This window comes from Sciurus carolinensis, chromosome 5, assembly GCF_902686445.1.
Source record: "Sciurus carolinensis chromosome 5, mSciCar1.2, whole genome shotgun sequence".
In the NCBI taxonomy this organism is placed as follows: Eukaryota; Metazoa; Chordata; class Mammalia; order Rodentia; family Sciuridae; genus Sciurus; species Sciurus carolinensis.
This window is the reverse complement of record NC_062217.1, coordinates 101,256,511-101,278,415: the sequence shown is the minus strand read 5'-3', so window position 1 is coordinate 101,278,415 and position 21,905 is coordinate 101,256,511. Positions and strand designations below refer to the sequence as shown.

Here is a 21,905-nt window from a genome sequence, read left to right as displayed (position 1 = left end):
CAACCTTCACAACTTCCCTGTGGTCCTAGTGTAAAACAACAACAACAAAAAATTAATCAAATAAGACCAGGTTTTTGCCACATTGAGATTTTTTTAAGGAGGTTAGAAATCAATCAACTAACAATAACAATTAGATCTGTATATATTTACCTGGACAAGAAAAACTAAAAGAAAACACAGTGTGCTCGTCATTAGTGCTGTTTGCCAAATATTTCCAGTTCCCTCTTCCTCTAGGCATGCAATATTATCAGACTTTCTGCCACCCTTGGGCTAGGTAAGGCCAGGGAGAAGTGTGCAGAAGCTTTAAGGGATTATGAGTGATTTGCTAAGCTCCTTTTTAACTCTGCAATGGAACACTCAATGTTCTAGATAGTGGCTATTCCTTAAACCAGTGTCACTGAGTGACTATGAGGCATACGAGTCCCCAGACAATTCACAATGCACTTGTAGCACAGATGAGAAATAAATATTTGCAATTTTAGGCCAGTTAGAGTTGAGAGAGTTTGGTACTGCAACTTTGCTCTTCCTTAGTAATATGCACACCAAAAATTGTATGAAGGGTTAGAAATTGCATTAAAACATTTTTCACTGATACTAATTTATCATGCAATTTGGAAGTATAGCTGCATGGTAGAGCATATGTTTAGCATGGGTAAGACTCTCAGTTCAATTCCTAGCACCAATATACTACCTCCCCCAAGAAAAACACATTCATGAGCAAAAAAATGAGACCAAGAGAGTTATAGTGAAAGCAAGTGGGAGACCAGTTATTATGAACAAAAAAATTGGAACAATTTGAGTAACAAGATAAGTAACTTAATGGGTTTAATGGATTATAGCCCAAATTTTGAAGTAAATATGGATGAGTCCCTACTGTATAAATAAAAGATTGAATAAACAAACAAATGGGGGAGGAAAAAGCCTTCCTTATAAAAGAATTTCTGATGAGAGACTTCATGTAGATACTGCCCCCTTCAGGATGTGGAGCTTATTTGCTCACCCCATTCAAAGGCAGGATGAACTTAATGACATGTATCCAAAAGTTCAGGTAAGGAAGGGGAAAATAGTTACTTTACACAGTAAAGAAATCTGGCAGATCCTACCCCAACCATGTGATGAAGGTTAATGCCACCAGGGGTGATGTCACCCAAATCTCACATGGCCCCAAGATATGATGCAATGAGAAGTGCACTTCACCTGCGTGGACTTCCGTCCAAAGTTCCATAACCCCAGGTAAACCATGAGAAAAATGTCACACAAACTCAATGGTCAGTAATTCTCAAAACTAGTAAGGTCATGAAAAGACACAGAAAACCTGAGAAACTGTCATAGACCAGAGAAGACTAAGGAGACATAACTAAATGTAGTGTGGTAGCCTGGATTAAATACTGGATTAGTGGTAAAACTGGTGAAATCAAAACAAAGCCTGGACTTTAATTATTAGTAATGTATTAAAGTCTCTTGTTTAGCTTTGTTCGATGATCATAGAAGATGTTAACAACAAGGGGAACCAGATAAGAAGTATATGGAAGTTTTGAATATGAACATGAAAATTATTCCAAAATGGAAAGTACATTTAGAAAATACAACAGGAATTCTCCCAGTCCTTCACCTTAAGCCCCAGTGTGACCTTGAGATGGGATATGGGAGTCACTATTGTCTCAGGTACACACTGTCCCACTGTCTCATAGGTGAAAACATAAGCAAGAACCTCTAAACTGGGGGAAAAACTACCTGGTAATAAAAGATTTTGTGAAAATTTAGGGAAATTTTAAGAGTACTATTGGCAAGTTGGTTTCCATTTTGTGAATAGACTTTTAAACTTAACCACATGTACTATGTGAATCCACTGTGAGTAGTCTTCTTTATAATTTTTCAAAGATTCTGTATATTCACTAATGGACAGTTCCATAAAGGAAAGCAGTGACCATGTTGTTTAGAGTCAGATTCAGTTTCCTTTAGCACATAACTTCCTCTGGCTAAAGACAGGTTCAAGTTAAGCATGTAACCTCCCATTCATTCAGGCAAAAGTGAGGTTGCCAACGTGGGAGACTTCTGACGACATGGATTGTAGGCTTTCATTGGTCACAATGGTCACTCCTCTCCTCCACTGGGGCAGGCTGGGAAGATGAGGGATTTGATGAACAATAATATCATGTAGTCAGGAACTAGTGGGCAACAGAGGGAAACAAGTCTGTAATTTTGCAGTTATCATGTAAACAGTTAATTATTATTAATGCCCTTGTCTTCCCCAGTATGCCTCCCCAGGGCTCCTGTGGTGGAGGTAAACCCTGCAGAGACAGCACTCTGCGATATGTTGACTTCCCCACCAGTCACCCTACAATAAGCTCCCCAAGGGCTTATTGTATGATCCCAAGGTTGATAAAAAAAAAGGCAATGATAATAGTTTGGGGACTTGAAAAGAAGCTCACAGACGTTTGGCACTCCTACCCTGGGCCAATTTCTCTGCAGCTTGTCGCTCCCTGTCTGGAATAAAATATTCCATTTGATCAGGATTGATAAGTACTGACAAGATTACTGACAATATTCTGCGTTCCAAGAAGAACAGGGGTCAGGAACTCAGAGTCCTTACCCTTAATCCCCCTGGCACGTTTAATCCCATCTTAAATGCTGTCTTTCCCCAGTTGTGAAACATCCAGGAAAGAGATTATGGTATTCCCTCTTACCTGAGGTAATACATTCCAAGATCCCAAATGGATGCCTGAAGTCTCTGATAGCACCAAATTGTATAATTTAATGCTTTTTCCATCTTAACTAAGGTTTCATCAAGCACTAAGGCCATAACTCATGCAGTTCATGGTGTGATGACAAAATTCACATGAATTTCTTACTTCTTCACAATTTCACAGAAGTTCTCACTGTAGATCTTAGCAACTTCAGCATGTGGATCTTTTTTCTTTCCTTGTTAGGAATTTCCACCTTTTCATTTAAAGAAGCATTTTAAGGCATCTTTTTGGCATATAGGAATTGCCAGTATCATTATTCTTGAGTGTTGGAGCCATTAAAATAAGGGTTATTTGAGTACAGACACTGTAATACCATGACAATCTAACTGGTAACTGATTAATGATGCCTGAATTTTAAAAAAATCATATAACTTACATGACTACCTAAGTGACTCATGAGCATGGGTATACTGCACAAATGGATGACTCACATCTTGGATGGGACAGGGTGGGATGGTGCAAGATGTCATCACACTACTTAGAATGGTGTGCATATTAAACTTATGAATTTTTTATTTCTGGAATTTTCCATTTAACATTTTCAGACTATAAGTAACTGAAACTGCAGAGAGTAAAACTATGGACAAAGAACTACTATACCTAAACAGTTTATGTATTGTGCATCTTTCACTTAAGGCTGACATATCTACCTCTAAATGCAATTTTTTAGTGGAGACCAGGATTAAGTTAAATAATAGATTCAATTAATAAGAAAGAAAAATTAAATGCTGTTTCTTACAAAATCATGTATAATATCTACATATGTGACCATAAGATATTAGCAGACCATTATGAAGAAGGTACACTATGTGCTGAGTGACAGAGAATCCAGCTGTGGTTGCGGTCCAGGGGTCTTTGGGGGATGTCTTTTTGGATGACTCAGGCCAGCAGACGCTTTTTCTTTAGCGCCCAGATAATTGCGCTTTTCTCTGCTGTGGAGACATAGCCCCTGGATCCTTAATAAATGTCAAGCAATACCAGAGTAATAATCATATTTCCAGCAATAATGACAAACAACTGGGGCTCAGAGTGGGTGAAGAGGGACCAGATCACCACAGTGCAATTCATCTCTTGTTAAATTCACTCACATATTAATTTCTAAGATGAACAGTGGTTTCTAATTTGTCTTTTTTGAACTGTGATGTTTTTATTAAATTCAATCATCATGATACATGGAGAATGACTACTTGAAACTCTCTCTCTCTCTCTCTCTCTCTCTCTCTCTCTCTCTCTGGTAGAGTCTAGGATGGATGCTTTAAAATTGTAGACGGTCAGCCTTCTCAAGGAAGTCATCCTCCTCTTTTGGTGTCAGGACCTCTTGTGTGGCTGATGAATGAGGGGTGTCACCAGGCTGGCCTTTTCTGAACTTGGCTCATTCTCTCAGACTGAAAGTCTCTTTCAGACTCTTTCTTGGAAATTATGCTCTGAAGTCTCACCTCCTCAGGCTGGGGCAGAAATATAGTATTACAGGAAGGGGTTCAGAGGAGAGATGGAGGTGAAGACCTACCCTGGGATCTGCAACCCATGGAAACACCTTCCCTTAATCAGGAGGCACACTGTTAGGGACTGAACTGTGTCCTCCCCCATAAGCTCATATATTGAAATCCTAACCTCTATCACCTCAGAAGGTGACTGCATTTGGAGACAGGGCCGTTAAGGAGGTAACTGAGCTTAAACGAGGCTATTAGCATGGGCCCTAATCCAATCTGACTGGGATCCTTGGAAGAAGAGTAAGAGGCACCAGGGGCACATAACCAGAAAGAGCCATGTATAAAACAAGAAGGAATCAAAATGAGCTCCAAAAGACACCAAACCAATCCTCTGGCACTTTGTTCTTGGACCTCTATCATCCAGAACCGTGAAAACAGAAATGTTTGTTGTTTAATCTGCTCAGTGTGTGGTATATTTTTATGGCAGCCTGAGAGGACTGATAGAGGTGGAATACCTCTTATCCAAAATGCTTGGGACCAGTGTGTTTCTGATTTTGGATTTTTCTGAATTTTGGAGTATTTGCACATACATAATGAGATATCTTGGGGTTATCTCATGTATACAAACATGAAACTCATTTATATTTTGTATATACCTTATCTGCATAACCTGAAAGTAATTTCATACAATTTGACCTGTCACAAAGTCAGGTTTGGAACCTTCCACTAGTAACAACATGCCAGTGTTCAAAAGGTTTGGACCTTGGAGAAACTGAAATTGGGATTTTTTGGCTAAGGCTACCCAACATGTACAGGTGCTTTCACTTCAAATAATGTCAGGCACTGAGGCACCCAAATACCACAACAGACATTTCTCAGAGAGTAGGCAGAGACTGGAGTTTACTGGGAAGTTTCCTTTTTAGTCTTTAAGGAGAGCAACAACATTAGCCAGGACCTTCAGGTCACTGCCAGTCTCCAGCATAGAATCTTTGAGCTGACCCCTGAGGACAGCATTGCTGCTACCTGGGCCCATAGCAGAATCCCTTGAGGGCTGCCCACTGCAACCTGCTCTTCAGGATGGTGCATCTGTCTGCTCACCTGGCACTCTTGGGACCATGCAGGGACTTGCCAGTATAGAAGCCCCTGTTGGGCTACATGAAGTTCCCAAGTAACCTGGTAGATGGAAACCTTTCTACTTCTTTAGGTTGGGCCCTCATAGATGCAGCCATTGTGTGTGAAAAACAGGTAGACCTGGTTTCTTCCTCATAGTCTCTTTTCAGTCCATGAGTCCCAGCACCTGCCCTAGTCTAGGTATTGTACTGGCCCCAGGGCCTTGGAGATGAGCAGGGTACAGAGCTTGCCCATCAGTGATTTGAAACTATTTGTATGGGGTAATAAGGAAATTACTCTTTTACAGAGGGGAGTCCCTCAGGGTCATGGCCAGACTAGAGAAGACTTGGCAAGCTGTCAGAAGGGACAGTATTCTTTGAAGTACTCCTGGTTTTTGCAATAGCTGGGAGGTAAGGGGAGAGGGAGAGGGTGGGCTGGGGAGGAATCCAAGCAGACAGGACCACATTTGCCCAAACGTAGGAATGGAAGAATAAAGGATACGTTATTACAACATAGGGAAGTGGGCTTGATGGGAGCAAAGACTGTGCAGGACTCTGGCAAGAAATGAACTTGGAAACATACTTAAGGTCAGCTAAACAAGGCTTCTTACTGCGTGGTGATGGGTCTGAATCTACACTGGACATTGTGGGACCAATTGACAAGTTTTGATCAGGAACATGACATTATTAAGTCTGATCTTTAAAAACTTGAAGTGGAGGTGACATGAAGATAGGGTGTTGCAAAGGAAGCTGCTAGGCAGGGGCCATCTGCTTTGTTTACTGAACATCCCTGCTCTCAAGTCCAGGACCTGCCTCTTGGAAGAAGTACAGCATAGATGAGGAATCAATGTGTGGACTCTCCTGCCACCCAGTCCATGATGGCGGCCAGAAAGCTGGACCCAGCACTGACACCAAACCTAAGTCTTTATAGATTGAATATTTATGATCTCAATTTTCCAGGAATTGACTTTCTTCTATTACTATTTTTTCCTGATCTCATTTCTTTATTTTATTGCAAGTATCCTCATTTAAAAGTGCTATAAATCTTTTGGAGAGTGAGTCAGAATACAAACAAATACATAAAATTAAGTTAGGATAAACGAGATACAATAGTCCAGCAATTTCAAGCCATCAACTGACCCACAAGGCAGAATGTCCCTTTGCATCTGTAGGGGCCTCTCCCTCACCACCAATCTGTCCTTACATTGTTTTTCCTCCTGCTATTCCTCTGAATCTCAGGTCAAGCTCCTCTAAAACCTACTTAGGCTCTTTCTCTTCTAGAAACCTCCTATTACATCATAATTTTTTCACTTGCCTCAGAAGTGAAAAGTCTTAGAGGGAGGGCCTTGAAATCAGGGACTGTATCTTTTCTCATCAGTATCCTTCAGCCTTAACCCAAAGGCCTGGGATATTATAGGAAATCAATAAATGCACGTGGAATGTTGCAGGCAGACCTGCTCAGAGTAGGAATGGGTGTTTAGAAGATAACCAATGGAGAGTTAGAGATGAATGGAAATGGAGTCAAAGGCATAGACTGACCCTCCGAATCCCCTGAAAAACTTCAGATGGTGCTTGGCAACTGGTTTTCACCACCCTCCTTCACTCCCTAGGAAGATCAAACTCCTCTATTTGATCTCTGTGCTTTGCCAAAGGATCTCTCTCTCTTCTCAGCATACGAAGTCATGCCCATCCTCAAGTCTTAGGGCTAGATGGTCCTCTCCAAGATCTCATCTCCAGCAATTGGAGGGTTCTTCCTTGCTTTCAGCACATTATCACTTCCCAGGTGAAGTAGCACACCTTCCAAACTACAGCAATCACCAGGCAGTGTCTAGTAGATCGTATATTCAGTTCATTTCATGTTACCTACTATTTTCTCATCTATTCATTTTTGCTTCCAGGCTATTTCCCTTCAAACAGAGAGAAGGTGCATTATCTGTTTTACTCCATTGTCACCCAAGTCCATACAGTGGGTCCTAGATGCAGAAATCCACTAATTGAAAACTGGTCCTACCCTGGCTTGTTCAATCACACCTTTCATTTTACTCAAGGATCTCAGCGATTTTCTTCATCAGTTCTGCTATACTAGGTAAGCCCAGGGACCTCTGATACTCTTGGGCCACCCGCAACTGGACCTGAATGCTTTCTTCTGCTGTCCCACTCTCCCCTCCACGTTCAATCTGTCCTCCCTCCTTTGTTAGGCCAGCAAGCCAAGTTTTTACCAACCCCCATCAAGGAGGGCAAAGAGAAGAAAATTTCTGAACTTCCTGTTCTGAGACTTTGAAAGACTTTTTTAATTAACCAAAATGGTTTCTCATAATAGATGGGTCCCAGGGCGAGAACGCGGCTGTAACTCACGCGACAGGCGCCTCGGTGGCGGGGCTGCGAGCGGGGCGCCTAGCGGGTTGTGAATGGCAGGAGCGCCTCAGGAGGGCCCCAGACTGATTCTCCACTCCACGACCATCTGCCGTTTTATCATTTATATAGTTTGGGACACTTCTGTCTTTTGGAACGCTAAGACATTTTTTTTGCATTGATGAATACATTAAGTTTTAAATATTTAAATTAAGAGAAATGAACAAAAATGTGTTTCCTTTGTAAATCCTGACTTAAAAATAGAAAGCATTTCCTGGGATGAAAATATCTTGCCCCCACCACAATTCAGTTTTCAGATTGCAGGTATACCTCTCATCAGGAAACCTAGTATATACAAATTCAAACCTAAAATAGATCCTGGGTATAATTATCCTTTCAAATAAAGGACTATATTTACTCTTCAAAAAGAACTCACCCCAGGTTTCCTTTATATTGCCAGATTTCTTTGATCAATTTCAAATCTGTTTATAATTATTAAATTCTTTGTACATACACACTTTTGTTTTCCTGAAACCCATCCACTGTGACTCTTCTTGCATGCCATCTAACTAGGGAGATACCACACCACATGGACTCCTTAAATTAGGGATTATGTGTTATTAATCTTTACATTCTTAGCAAGCAACCTATGTATACTCAATAAATGTAGGCATTGAATTTTATATGGTAAAGTGTTACAGACATTAAAATACTGGAGTTGAATTGCAGACTGGGACATCAAGTCACTAAAATATTTCTCCATGACATTCAGTGTATATAGAAATAAACACAACTAACCTGACTTTAATAAAATAATTAAAAGAAGAAGAAAAAGAAAAAAGAACCAGTAAATAACCAGCAGAGCGGAGTGAGAAAATCTAGTTAACTTTTCAGACTAGGCATGTCTGTTTGGGTAGAAGTCTTTGGAGCAAGAACTGATTGTCTTTCCCTAAGTACTTGTAAAAGTATGATTTAGATACAATACACCTTTCAAGGGGCAGTGGTTACCTCAGGTGGAGAATATTTCATTAATTTCTGAAACTTGCCTAACCTCAGTGCTTGCTTTCTGGATGGGTTCAAGGAAACAGCTTTAACCCCAGCTCTCGTGATACTGAATGACCAAGTAGTCAGAGGTGACTTTCTACCACTCACAGGTGATGAAGCCTATAGTGAGCATTAACCTTTAGTGACATTTTGAGCAAGGAAGAATTCAGGTAACAAGAGAAAAGACTGCAATCATGGGATAAAGCATATTACTGCTGCTGCTGATAATTCATTTTGCATGTGGATTTTACTAACCTGTCATAACATGGTAGGCTACATTTTATAGTAAGTTAAAAAAAAAAAAAAAATCCAAAAGGAAAATCCTGGTAGAGAAAATTCTATTGGCTAGACAAGGTGGTTGTTTGCCGCACATCAGATCAGCATTATCTGATTTTAACAGTGGAATTCTCAGGTTATTTTGGGGGTCTTTCCAGCTGGCCATTGTAATTTTCATGAATAAGCTAGAGGAGCCCCTCTTGGTGGATGACTGAGAAGAAGGTGACCTTTCTCAGATGGATGCAGACCACAGCACAACTAAGAGTTTACCAAAAAGCTTGGAAGAAGTCAGGGCCCACCCCATAGATGCCTATCTCATTTCTAGGGATCCCTGGTCCTGGTGCAGGTCTGTGGGCTGGATGGTGATGCCACAGCTCACTGCAGGGCAGAGGTCTCATGTCCACCCTAACTTGTGGTGTAATCATGATGCCTGCACACCCTGGGAGACCAGATGCAATCTGTGTGGACCATCAGGATATCTGCCTTCACCCACAACAATGGACAGCCAGTGGTTCAGCTACCTCTATTGGTAGCCAGGTTCTAACTTGATACTTTCAAGGGGAAAAGACAATCTGTGCTAGGCCTCTACATTCTGCGCATTTGTCTGAAATCTTTACACAAAGCAAGGGACCTTTCAGCACCAACCAACCCTGGAAAACCCAACCAAGAAGAGATTGAGGGAGTCAGATATCATGACAGGAGAATTTTCCTTTTCACCTGAGTCAGATAACATCAGCTCAATGCTTAAATGACCCAGTATTTTCATGAGGGATGATGACAAAGAGGGCATCACCTGTCTTGGGCTGTCTTCTTTAGTAAGAGAAGGGCATTACAGAATTCACTCTGGATTATTCAAAGGATGAAAGCACTGGGGTTTTGGACTTGGTGGCTTCTATCTTGGGGATTTTTTCTTTTTCATAGATATCCAGGGACTTGGTGATATTCCAGGAAGAGTCTTAACCTAAGGATGCTATTGCATTTAGTATGCTCATTCCAGATATCATGATTCATCAGAAACTAAGGGCCTGCCCAAAGAAATCAGGAAAAAATGTAAACTTGGTTGGAATCAAGAACGGCTGTACCACAAGTTTGATAAGTTGTTTCTCTCGTGGGTAGGTAGGGGAACATACCTAACCTACTCTTATCCATCATTGATTACATTCCCCAACCTAACTGACAGGAAGGATACATTAAAAGATTTTCCCTAAAATATCTTTAAAGTGCAAGCTTGGCTAGAGGATTTAAATTTACAGGAATTTTTCAGAAAAAAAAATCAGCTGTGTTCTGTTTTGAACACAAAGGACACACCATAAACAAACATATTAAATAAAATGATCAAATAAGAAAAAAAAAACCCACAAAGCACAACAACAAATATATCAACTCAGCGCTCCGTGTCATGTAGTACAAAATCTCGCTATTATTCAAACGTTGAAGAGCCGAATGGCAACTTTAATATACACTGCTAATAGCAAAATGACTGCTTTTATTGAAGAAGAAAAAAAAACTATGTTGCTCTAAGCAGTTTTGAAATGAATATCTGATTCAAAACTTCCCCTGTGCATATAATCGCATGCTAATTTACATTTTAATTACTTCCTAAGAAATCAAAAGCATTTGTTGACAGTAGAACATAATGTCAACTTCACGGTGCACTGTTGGTGGATGCCTAATGAACTTAATTAGATAATTAGTGATGTTAATTATCCTTCTATTATGAAGATAAAGATGTCTCACAAATGATGCACTTGGTAAAGAAACATCATTAAAGGTATCAGTGTTTGCTTTGTTCATTTACATCTATTTTTCAAACTCCTGTAACAGGGACTTGTGATAGACTAGTGACACTTAAGACTTGCTTAAAATGGAAAAAATTGGTCACTGTCTTCCATCAGCCTGATGCTGTCCCACCCACCTATTCTGGATGCTAAAACTGTGATGGGTCGCTGCTGTTTTTACAAAACCTCTGCTGTGAGAAACTACAGTTATGTGTGGCATGACAGCTTCCAACCAACAGCAGACCACACATACAACATTGCTTTCATAAGATCATAAGAGAGCTGAATAATTACCATTACCTATTAATACCGTAACTGACCAGTTGTTGTAGCACCACACATTGCTCACGTTAGTGGTGTAAATAATCCAACTGTGCAGCCGGAGCTATACAAGTACAGAACACACAATTATGTACAGTACATAATACTCGATAGTGATTATGAACAACTAGGTAACTCATTTATGTATTTATCATACTCTTCTTTTAATAGTTATTTTAGTTTGTATTCCTTCTACTTATAAAAACATCGCCTATAAAACAGTACACTCTGTCACACCAGCAGCAGCCTCATCTGGCTCACGTTTACCATATCTCTTGACTGTATCATTTTACCTTGTGCTTGACTTAATCATGTTGTTTTGTTCATTGTGGTGCTGACAGTACTAGTGGTACCATATATCTGCCATACAGACCAGGCGTGTTGTAACTATACCATCTGGGTTTGTGTAAGGGTACTCCATAATGTTCAAACAACAAATCACCTGATTGAAGGATGTATTTCTGAGAATGTATCCTCATTAAATGACACGTGGTTATGCTATTCCTGAGCAGTTATGATATGGAGCCTCTTGTTCAAACCAGCTCTTCCCAGCTTACTTCTCACTGATGGCATGGGTGGGTTTATAGAACTGAATGTAAGAGTGTGTGTATATGGTGTACTCATGTGTGTGTCAGTCCAGGGAAGAGAGGAAATGAGAAAAAGAGTCCCTGGTTAAGTGACCAGACTGGAAGAAAGCCTAAAGAGCTAATTCTCTCCCTTCTCCTCCACCTCCAAAGCCGTGGCTAGGTTTCCATAGCCCTGCAGGGGTCCCCACTTCATCACCCCTGCCTTCATCACCTGGCACTGAGCCACATTCACACATTTTGGGTGTGATGTTGCAGTACAGCTCTCTGCAAGACACATGCTATATGTACTTTTTTAGTCCAAGTGAGAAAGGAAACTTCTGATGTTTAAAAATAAAACACTGGACTTCATCATTTTTCTCTTTCTATCCTCAGAATACCAACCACAACCAGAGCATAATGGAAGTCCTTTCTGGAAAGAATCCTGGTTCAGACAACCTGAAAAAGAGCTCCAAGAGTTCCAAGACCAGGCTGTGGAGAGCGGCAGTACTTTGGGGTCACTTATCTCTGGAAAAGCATCTGGGGAAAGTAAATCTTTGGCAGCCTTGCCCACCATAATTAAGAAAATCAAGATCCCAGTTAGCAGAAGATCTTAGTAACATAAGTCACACCAGTAAATCAATTTATACTTTCCAAGTATAAATTATTTTGCTTCTGATTTTTTTAAAATTTATTTTTATTGTAATCAAATGGGATACATGTTGTTTCTCTGTTTGTACATGGAGTAAAGGCATACCATTTAATTATTTGCTCACATAACTTTTCCTACATCAAACACAACAGAGTATTCCAACAGTACACAACTGCAATTCCTTATAAAGTTCATGTATTCAGGTTTTGGGGTGCTTCTCTAGTTTTCAATTTCTTTGTCCCTCTAGTCTGCTCATCTCTTGATCTGTGAGCATGACATGTTCTTTCTACTCTTCCACCATGCCAGTGAGAACACAATACCAAGGTGTCCCTCTCTCTGCCTCTCCAATTTTAGAAGTCCTCCTGCTCTTAATGTTCCTCCAAATTTAGGTCACCTGTTCCCAAACATCTCTTTTAAAGTCACATTCATCTCCTATAGAAGCCCTCTCTCTCTCTCGCCCACCAACATTATCTTGCATTTATTACACACATATGTAAAAATATACAGTGCAGTGATCTTCTGAATTCCAGGTTTTAAAAGTTCCTGCAAACTCTTAAATGTGTTCATCTTTATCTCTTTTATAACAGGACATCTCTGAGAATTCTGATCTCTATTTTCACAATTACCTTTTGACTTCTTGGCTCTTCCCCTCCACTCTACCATTCACTTCCCATTCTGGCTAGTTTTGAAAATCCATTCTTACCTCTAGAGCTCTTCAGGTCATGCACTTTTGAGTCCCAAAGGATAAAATCCGAGGCTTACCTCAAGTGCTATTCACTTCTACAAACCCAGAGAAGTCAAAGCATTAAACTAAAAGGAAGCCTTGCCATCAGCAGACCTCTTTTTCTCTTTTCCTAGAAGTGTGACAGGTGATTCTCTGTGACTCAACATGCCATGGCCCCAGTAAGATCATTGCCCCTCGTTAGCAGGGGATGACACAAACATGGCAGCAAAGACCAGGAACTGCTTGATCACCGCCCTGACAATCACCAGAGCCTTCGAGTTCTGCAATTTTTTGTGCAATTTTTATTCGACTTTCATAATTTCTTTAAAGAGAAAACAAGTATACAGAAATATTTACACCTGTAAAGATTCACTGTCTAGGATGCTGCTTCAGAATTGCTCAAGGCAGAATCCTGAAAATGGGTAGCGATAGGGAGGCCATAAGCCTGATCAGGCGCTTAACATTGTTGAAGTGATGGATAGATACATAGGGAATCATCGTTATTATTTTCTCTAGTATATGTTTGAAATTTTCCACAAGGATTTGTTTTAAAGAGATAATGAGTGAAGTGCTCAAGGTGGATGGTCACAAATGTCACATCCTTTGCCAAGGACCTCAGGAAGGGCTGCTCTTAATGAAGTTGTTACCAGTTTGCTGGTTTCAATCAGCACCTTGTCCTCCTCTGGAGACAGTGCTGGCTTCATGGCTGGGGCTGGGAGAGAGCAGGCCTGGTGCCTGACCAGGTAAGAAGCAGATGGTTGTGGATGGCACTGCTGGTGGATGAGTGCGTCTGGGCAAGAGGCTATTTTTAGAGGAACCCCAGGGCATCTCAGGCAAATGTCTAATGCTCTCTTGTCCTTGCCAGGGCAAAGGTAGAACTGCTCCAAAAACATCTGTGGTATTTTAGCAACCCCAGTGTGTCAGCCTCAGGCTTCTGGTGCCTTCCAGTTTCCCTTCTGCTAATTCTTATAGGGTCCCAACTTCCTTCCATAAGCCATTTTAATTTTCTGATAAATGGCATTGAAAATAGGAAATGGAAGCTCTCCCATCCATCTCCAAAACCATGGATGTGTGGTGGACATGGGGCCAGCCTTCCTGCATGGGATATTGAGTTCCTCTATGCAACATCAGAGTTTTGGTTGAAGGGTAGCCTGGGGCCTCCCTATTCGTGTGGAACCCAGCTGTCCACACATCTACAGAGGACAGTTGGTCCCAGGGATAAAGTCTAGCTCACAATCAAGACACAGGTTAGGACTCTGTCCACCCAGGGGACTCTCACCCTTTTAGGGGCTAAAAGTAGCCCTGTATTCCCACCCCTATATCCTCTGGCTCTTTCTCCTCTTATGCTCTGCAGAGTTCCACAGAACCTTCTTAATGCACACTTCCCACATCCCTGGCAAGGACATCTGAAATCGAGCAGACAGCAAAGCCACAATCCTTGCTAGGAATAGAAATGGCTAGTTAGAGTGTGCACCTTGGATTTCTCCAAGCCATGAGTGCACATGATGAAGTGGATTCTAGAACACCCTGAGTTGGCTTTTGGTGACCTCAAGAAAGCCCGAGTACACATCCTCTGTCCAGCAGGTTAATACCCACACCCTTTGCCATGCTAGAGACTATGACTTCACAATTTGAATCCAGAAGGGACTGAGAATTGGGGTTAGGGAAAAAGAAGAAACAGCATCTATTTAAAAATAGCATCTGTCAAATAGACCTTGCTTCAAAGTTCAGTTCACCTGCCAAGAAGAAAACATTTTCTATTGAAAATGAAGATAGGTAAGAGAAATTATGAATCCTATATCATATGTCTCACTCCCTGGAACAATTTATCAGTGCTATAGAGCTGTCAGCGGCTGACATGATAAGGAATAACACCAAATGAATAATGCTTCCTCCAATATCAACTCCTTTAATTACAAGCCTCTTCTTTCCAGAAGAGAGACAGAAGATGCAAAAACACCAATTTCATGCACTTGTGCCTGAATAATGTCTCCATGCTGCTTTTTCCAGATGGCGACCTCCTCACTGGAGGGACTAATGATGTGGGCATATTTAGGGAAAAACCAATAACGGAGTCTTTAACCTTCAACAACAAAAAGCGTGTTGTACAAAATGTTCCTTGGGATACATTAGAAAATATCAATTACATTGCTCACTGAGGTGTAATCAGCTGTAATAATCAAAATTAATTTTTAAAAATAATTAAACAGACCCCAGGGCAAATAGTTGATGCTCTTATCCTATGACATCACAGTGTACATATGTACCTGAGAACTTGTGCCTTCTGGTAGCGACAAAGGCAGCTCATGGAGATGAGTGATGGATGTGGGGTCTGAAGGCTGGTGAGTTTCATTTCAGTGAAAGGAGGGGGAGCCTTCTACTCCTTCCTGAACCCCTCCACGCTCATTCTTTAAGGGCCTGCTAAATGGGAAGCCCTGTGTCCAGCCCAGACCAAGTTACTGCTGTAGCCTGCCTCCCCTCAAAGTTTAATTTTTTAAAATTAAAGCATAGTACCCTTTGTTTCAAAAATTAATTTGTTTTTAAAACTGCTCAGAATACTTTAAGTTGTTGAAAGGATATAGAAATAATCAAGTTAAAGAGAAAGTGAAGATCAAGGAAAAGGTAGGTGTCAAGGGAATGGTGTGTGTGTGCATGCATATATGTGTGTGCTTTACAGAACTTTATCCCATGACTTGTGTGCAGTTACAAAAGCTGGACCATGCCTATCTCTCTAAGCTTCTGACTGTCCATATTCCAGATCCAAGAGAAAAACACCATCACTTACAAAATCTCTTCCACTGAGTTGCTGGAAGCATGGTTCTTCCTGGTGATAAAAACTGAGGGATACATTCCCCATGGCTGCCTGGAAGCTGGAGAGTCTGTAGATGCCTCTGCCATCTCAGAGAAGCCACACAAGCCTTTGCTCCTTGGGACACCCAGTATGTATGTGCCTGCCTCAGTGCTATGTCCTCTCAGCCTGACCTGTTCTTTCTCTGAACCCCACTTGGATCATGTTCTTCCTCAAGTCTCTTGGTGTCTCCAATAACCCCTTGACAGAAACAGCTTTGTGGACCTCCTCCATCTAAATATCTGGTCTCCTCTCTCTCCACCTTCTTCTCTTTACACTGCTGAATTTTTCCTCCTTGCAAGCCACATCCCCAACATTTACAGATTCATCTGTGTACTTATCATCTACCTTCACTCCCTAGAATGCAGCTCCATAAATGCAGAGAACATATCAGTTTCGTTCTCTACTATATCCTCAGTGCATAGAACAAGGCATGGAGTAAGTACTTAATATAAACATTTATTAAACAGATGAATGAGAAATGCCTTCAAAACACCAGTGCCCCTCAGAACACAGCCTGAATGAGAAGCAGGCTTTTTCCTCAGTTCACAGCACCAAGTGGCAGGGCAGCCCAACCAGGCTCATTTCTGGTCTTCTCTTCCATATCTGGCTTCTTTCTCCATGTTCCCTGGAAGCCTATGATTCCTGGGTTTTGGCAGGAAGAAAGCCTCCTTTCCCAGTTTCCTGGACAGTTGTAGGCAGCCTTTTACTCCTTCCTTCTCCCTATTTGTTGACTGTGTCTCCCAGTTAGTAACTGACCACTACTCATTCTGAGCAGGTGGAGCTTGGGGTTCACCTCTTTTCCCAGAGTTGTATGGGCTGAGAGGTACAATCATGTCAGCTATCTGCTCCATCTCCCTGGGTTCCCCCTTCTTCTTCACTTAGTGATGTGTCCCAATATATATAAGGAGATAAACTCATTGAAATTAAGGAATTTGCCTCAGAGTCTCCTGATCCTAAGATTATGTCCAGTTGCAATCATAGTCTGCCTCTAAAGATAAGTCCATGACCCCAGCATTGGAATACATGCCTGACTGTGTTTTCAAAGAGCCTCAGCAGTATTTCCCACATGTTCTTGTAGAAATTTGCCTCTCCTACATGGGAGGTGGAATCCAGTTCTCTTGCCTTGAACCTGAGCAAATCGTTATGCCTGTCTCAACAATGTGGTATCTGAAGAGAGGTCATAAAAAGCAGTATGGCTTCTTCTGGGTTTGTGTTGTCATTCATTCTCTCCCCCTGCACCCACGCTTTCATCACTACCTCTGGAAACCCTGCCACCATTGATGCAAGGAAGCCCAATTTACATGGAGAGGCTATGTGTAGGTGTTCCAGTCAAAGTTCCAGCTTAAGTCCCAACCTAAAGCCAGCAGTAACCACCAGATGTGTATTTGAGCCCTTGAAGATCCTGTTATGGTTATAGGATATAAGGTGTCCCCCCAAAGCTCCTGTGTTAATACAAGATGTAAAATGATTATATTATGAAAGATATAACCCAATCAGTGGGTTAATACATTTGATGGACTAATAATTTGAATGGATTACTGAGGAGTAACTATAGGCAGGTGGGGCATAGTTGGAAGAAGTGGATCACTGCAGGGATGCCTTAGGGATTATACCTTTTTGTCCCTGGCTCCACTCCCCCCACCTTCTCTCTGCTTCCTGGTTACTATAAGGTGATCAGTTTTCCTGCCTTTTTCCTGCCACACTGTTCTGCCATGATGTTCTACTTAACTCAGGACCAGAACAATGGAATTGGTCAGCTATGAACTGAACCTCTGAAACTGTGAACTCAAATAAACTTCCTCTTTTAATTTGTTCTTATTCAGTATTTTGGAAAATTGATGAAAAACTGACTAATTCAGATACCAACTGATCTGTAGACATCATGGAACAGAGACCCTATTGTCTAATTGTGCTCCAAATTCTTTGGAGTCACTGAATTTTAGGATGATTTTTTACATAGCTTTCAAAAACTAGATTAGAAAAACTCCAATGATTCTGCCCCACACAATCAAGCAGGCCCACCACTGTGTCTCCTAGAAATGGAGCCACCTAGACTAGTCAGATTCAGTCTGCCTGGATTCTAGTCAGATTCAGTCCCCCTGGATGAGCTTACACACCCAGGTCCTGCTGAACATCAGGCTAGTGTCCTCTGAACACACATTAACTCCAAAAAAGAAAGTGAAAAAGAACCAACTTAGTTTTTAATTCCATAAGGAACACCCGCTCCTGGCATGAAAGGGGAGCCTATCTTCACTTCAAGTTAAAACCTGCCTAACACCTGGCTTCATTACATGTAACCTCAACTGGTAAAGCACACATGCACCCTTAGGCACTCAAAGAACATGGAATTAGATCATGTTCAGGGATAGACAACAGAAAAGAGACTCATGAGGTTTGTAGCTAATACCTGAGAATCTCTAAGGAAAAGGAGTCTGGGCTCACCTCTGCTTTGCACTCAGGGTCCCTGGTCTGCCGCCCAGGCATCAGCTTCATGGCTGAGGACAGGCTCCCACTCCACAAAGCAACTTTGCTTTGGTGTGTGACACTCAAGCGACTGGCCAGTGACTTCTTCTCAGATGCTGGGGCAGAGAAGCAAAGAATATTAGAGTTGAAGTTGAAAGGAGAACATACACTATTTTGATAGCTGGCTTGTCAGGAGACACAAGCATAGTGTGCCTAAATCCAGTAGGGAAACAGCCCAAGATATAGCTCGCACTACCATATTCTAATGCATCCTGGGCTATGAAACACAGTGTGGGCTTTGGGGTCACCAGACCTGGTTTAAGCTCCTAGCTCCACCACTTGTTGACTCAGAGTGAGACATTGGATAAGTTAGCTAAGTTGTTATGCCTCGGTTTTCTCATCCTGTAAAATGGGAATAATGGTATGTAAAGTCACTGGGGTGTCATGAAGATTACACAAAATTATGTGTATAAAGGACCTAGAACACAGAAACTGCTCAATGTATTGTTGTTGGCCCAAAGAGAGTCACTTGTAAGTTTAAGGTCCATCTTGCCATTTTATTCCACTGTATTTGCTTGGGTATATGTATTCAATTTTATTACACTTTTCCCTAAAGTGGAATCTGATGCTTTGGTTTCGACTTTTACATGTATGTATATAATTACTGCTATAGTTTAAATATATTCCCTCCAAATTTTATGTTGGTATTCAATTCCCACTGTGGTTGTATTAAGTGTATTGTTTTAAGGGCTCTGCCCTTCCGAATGGATTTGTGCCTTATAAAAGGACTGGAGGAAAGTAGTTTGGGTCCTTTCTCTCTTTCAACCCTTTACCATGTGAAGATATAGTGTTCCTCCCCTCCAGAGGATGTAGCAACAAGGTGCCATTTTGAAAGCAAAAAAGAGCCTTCACCAGACAATGAATATTCTGGTGCCTATATCTTAAACTTCCTAGAATTCAGAATTGTGAGCAAATAACTTTATTATTTATAAATTGACTATTCTGTGATATTTTCTCGAAGCAGCACAAATAGACTAAGGCAGATATGTACACACATATTTACCTGAACTAATTTGGAAAGCCAGTTAAATAAAGTTTCTATACCTCTGGATGATCCAGGACAATTACATAGAAAAAAGTAAACTCTCGAATCACTCTGAATTTTGTAATGCTAAAAGACTTAAAGATAAGAGCCATAATTTGAGAGCAATGACCTCCTTAAAAACAAAATTAAGGCCATATCCCTGCAGCTTCATTAACTAATACGAGGGCAAAAGTGTTGAGTCACTATCACATTAATATTTGGGGGATGAAGTCATTCACATCATTAAGTGAGAAGGCATTAGTAAACTCAAGGCTCAGTGCTGCATAATTTGGTTCAAGGTTTCAAAGTTGGCAGGTGAACATCAGGGCAGGACCTGGAACTCCAGGGCCCTGGGCCCTGACCCAGTGCCCACCCTTCTAAGAGAGCATAATCTACTTGTTTGGTTGGTACTTGTGACCTTTCTTTCATCCAAGATGAAAGCAGCATTTCATTTCTCTGTGAGAAAGATACGTAAGGTTTCAATGATATAAACCCCAATGAAAGGCATAAGACTACGGTTTGAATAGAAAAGGCTCTGGGTCTCAAGTGGAACCTTGAAGGAATCTGGCTTTATAAAACCCAGAAGTTCCTATCCCCTGGCACTGAATGGAGAGACCTAAGTAATGCTGCCAGGCTTTGAGCATTGTTTCCTCCCAGAGTGGGGTGACCTCTTCAATCTTCACTTCACTCTCTCTAGGTTTCACAGAGAGATCGATCTTGACGGTGTCCTCCAGTGCCTGCCGCCTCTGAGCCACGAGCCGCTGCCAGAGAGTCTGCACAGTCTTCTGGATATTGTGCTGGACTAGTAGAGAGAGCACATGGCACAATCAGGACAGCCTCACTCCCAGAGAGGGCTAAAAGACGGCATATCCTGGTGGATTTTACCTCCATGTTTCTTAATGTCTTAAATATCACCCCCAGCTTTGAGAACTCCAGCCAGAAGCAGTCAGCATATAGAGCCTCAGGGCTGACCATGCTGCCAGCATCCACAAAATCTGACCTTTCCCTACGTCTAACTTTTTACCAACAAGTCACACCTGCCTGACATGTCCAGGTCTTGAAAGAGAGTGACTGATGGGAGGGAATCTCTCCCCCACATTCCCTGCCAATTCTGTTGGATACCAGAGAGTTGCTCTGTGTGACCCTATGTAGTAAGATAGCTCCTGCTAAATAGCTCCTTCCAACCTCCTCATACATGTTGGTCTCTCGGAGGAATAGATTTCAAGCTCTAGACTGTGACCAGGAGCTCAGGACCTAATTCAGTCCTTTTTCCTAGTATTGGATCATTCTTCCCCAAACCCACTCACCTCAGTTCCCTGGGTTTGCTCAGATCTGGACAAAACTACTAAGCCAACTCTGCCTGCTGAACCCACATCTACAGTCCCCCAAACTGTGCCTAAATTTCCTGATCTTGAATCACTGGGTAACTCTCTGGTTCTAACCTTCTAGAGTGTATTTTATCTTACCCTACAGAGGTAGATGTTGTCCAGTCCAGTTCTGTCATCCAAGTACAAAGTGCATTCATTCTTGCTGTGATTAAAACTGTGTCTGTATAAACTTTAAAGTCACAAGATTTTTGAGCACTTTTTTTGGGCACCTATGTGACCAGAACACAGAGGCACTTGTGCCTGAGATTTTATATCACAAGATATCACAAAGTGGCACAGTTGTAAACCGAGGTTTAAAAAAGGCCTAGTGAAGCTTCCACTTCCTGAATCAAAAGATAGAGTGTGCAATCTCTCAAACACAGGGAACTGTCTGCCGTGTGTGTGTGTGTGTGTGTGTGTGTGTATGTGTGTGTGCACATAGATATATGTGTATATATGAATAGATATATGTGGTTAGATAGACACATACACATTTGTTGTATATAAATTTATGATCCCTTTAACTTGAGTTGACATCAATAAATCCAAGAACAAAATCTGCTAAGCCAAAAGTCTTATATAGAAAGTAATGAATTTATTTTTTGCTTTCCCATTTTCTATGGAACAGAGCTAAGGGATAACTAGGCACAAAGGTTTGAGCTAGGTAAGATGGTCTGACAGTTTCAACTTAAAGTGAGATGCCCAGGAATTTAAACAAGTAGGCCAGGCTTCCAGAGGAACTAAGTCCCACATAGTTTTCTATCCATCCATCAATCCATCTATCCCTTTTCATTTTATTTCTAATATGCAACAATCATTCTGGTGTTATTTTCTACCATGTTAATTTGCTGGGCTACTACATCACTCTGGGACTTCCAAAGTCCTCTTCTATCTTTGAAATTTTCCTTAATAGTATTTGTTTTTTTTAACTTGGGAAAGACAGACTGAACAATGCAACCCTGCAGATACAACTATCCATCCACAACCCCGTATATAAAAAGTAAAGAATAAATAAAATGTACCATCACTCAAACTTGGGAAGTCTTCTTCTGTTTTTTCTTTTACTTCTTCATTTGGGGAAAGAAAGACTTGATGATAAGGAGTCATTCTAGGCTTGGGTTCCAATCCAAATCCTTCTGGATAA

General features: G+C 41.2%; 1 protein-coding gene across 3 annotated transcripts in view; it reads right to left on the bottom strand.

The window, feature by feature from the left end:
* The window catches only part of Wdfy4 (WDFY family member 4), a 278,477-nt gene that overhangs the window by 121,865 nt on the left and 134,707 nt on the right, over positions 1 to 21,905 (bottom strand). For all 3 annotated transcript variants that reach the window (XM_047553398.1, XM_047553397.1, XM_047553399.1), the window contains exons 37-39: positions 21,784 to 21,905; positions 20,011 to 20,196; positions 18,290 to 18,426 (exon numbers count right to left, since the gene is read on the bottom strand). In XM_047553398.1, the coding sequence (XP_047409354.1) occupies positions 18,290 to 18,426; positions 20,011 to 20,196; positions 21,784 to 21,905 (445 nt within the window). The remainder of the gene's footprint in view (positions 1 to 18,289; positions 18,427 to 20,010; positions 20,197 to 21,783) is intronic.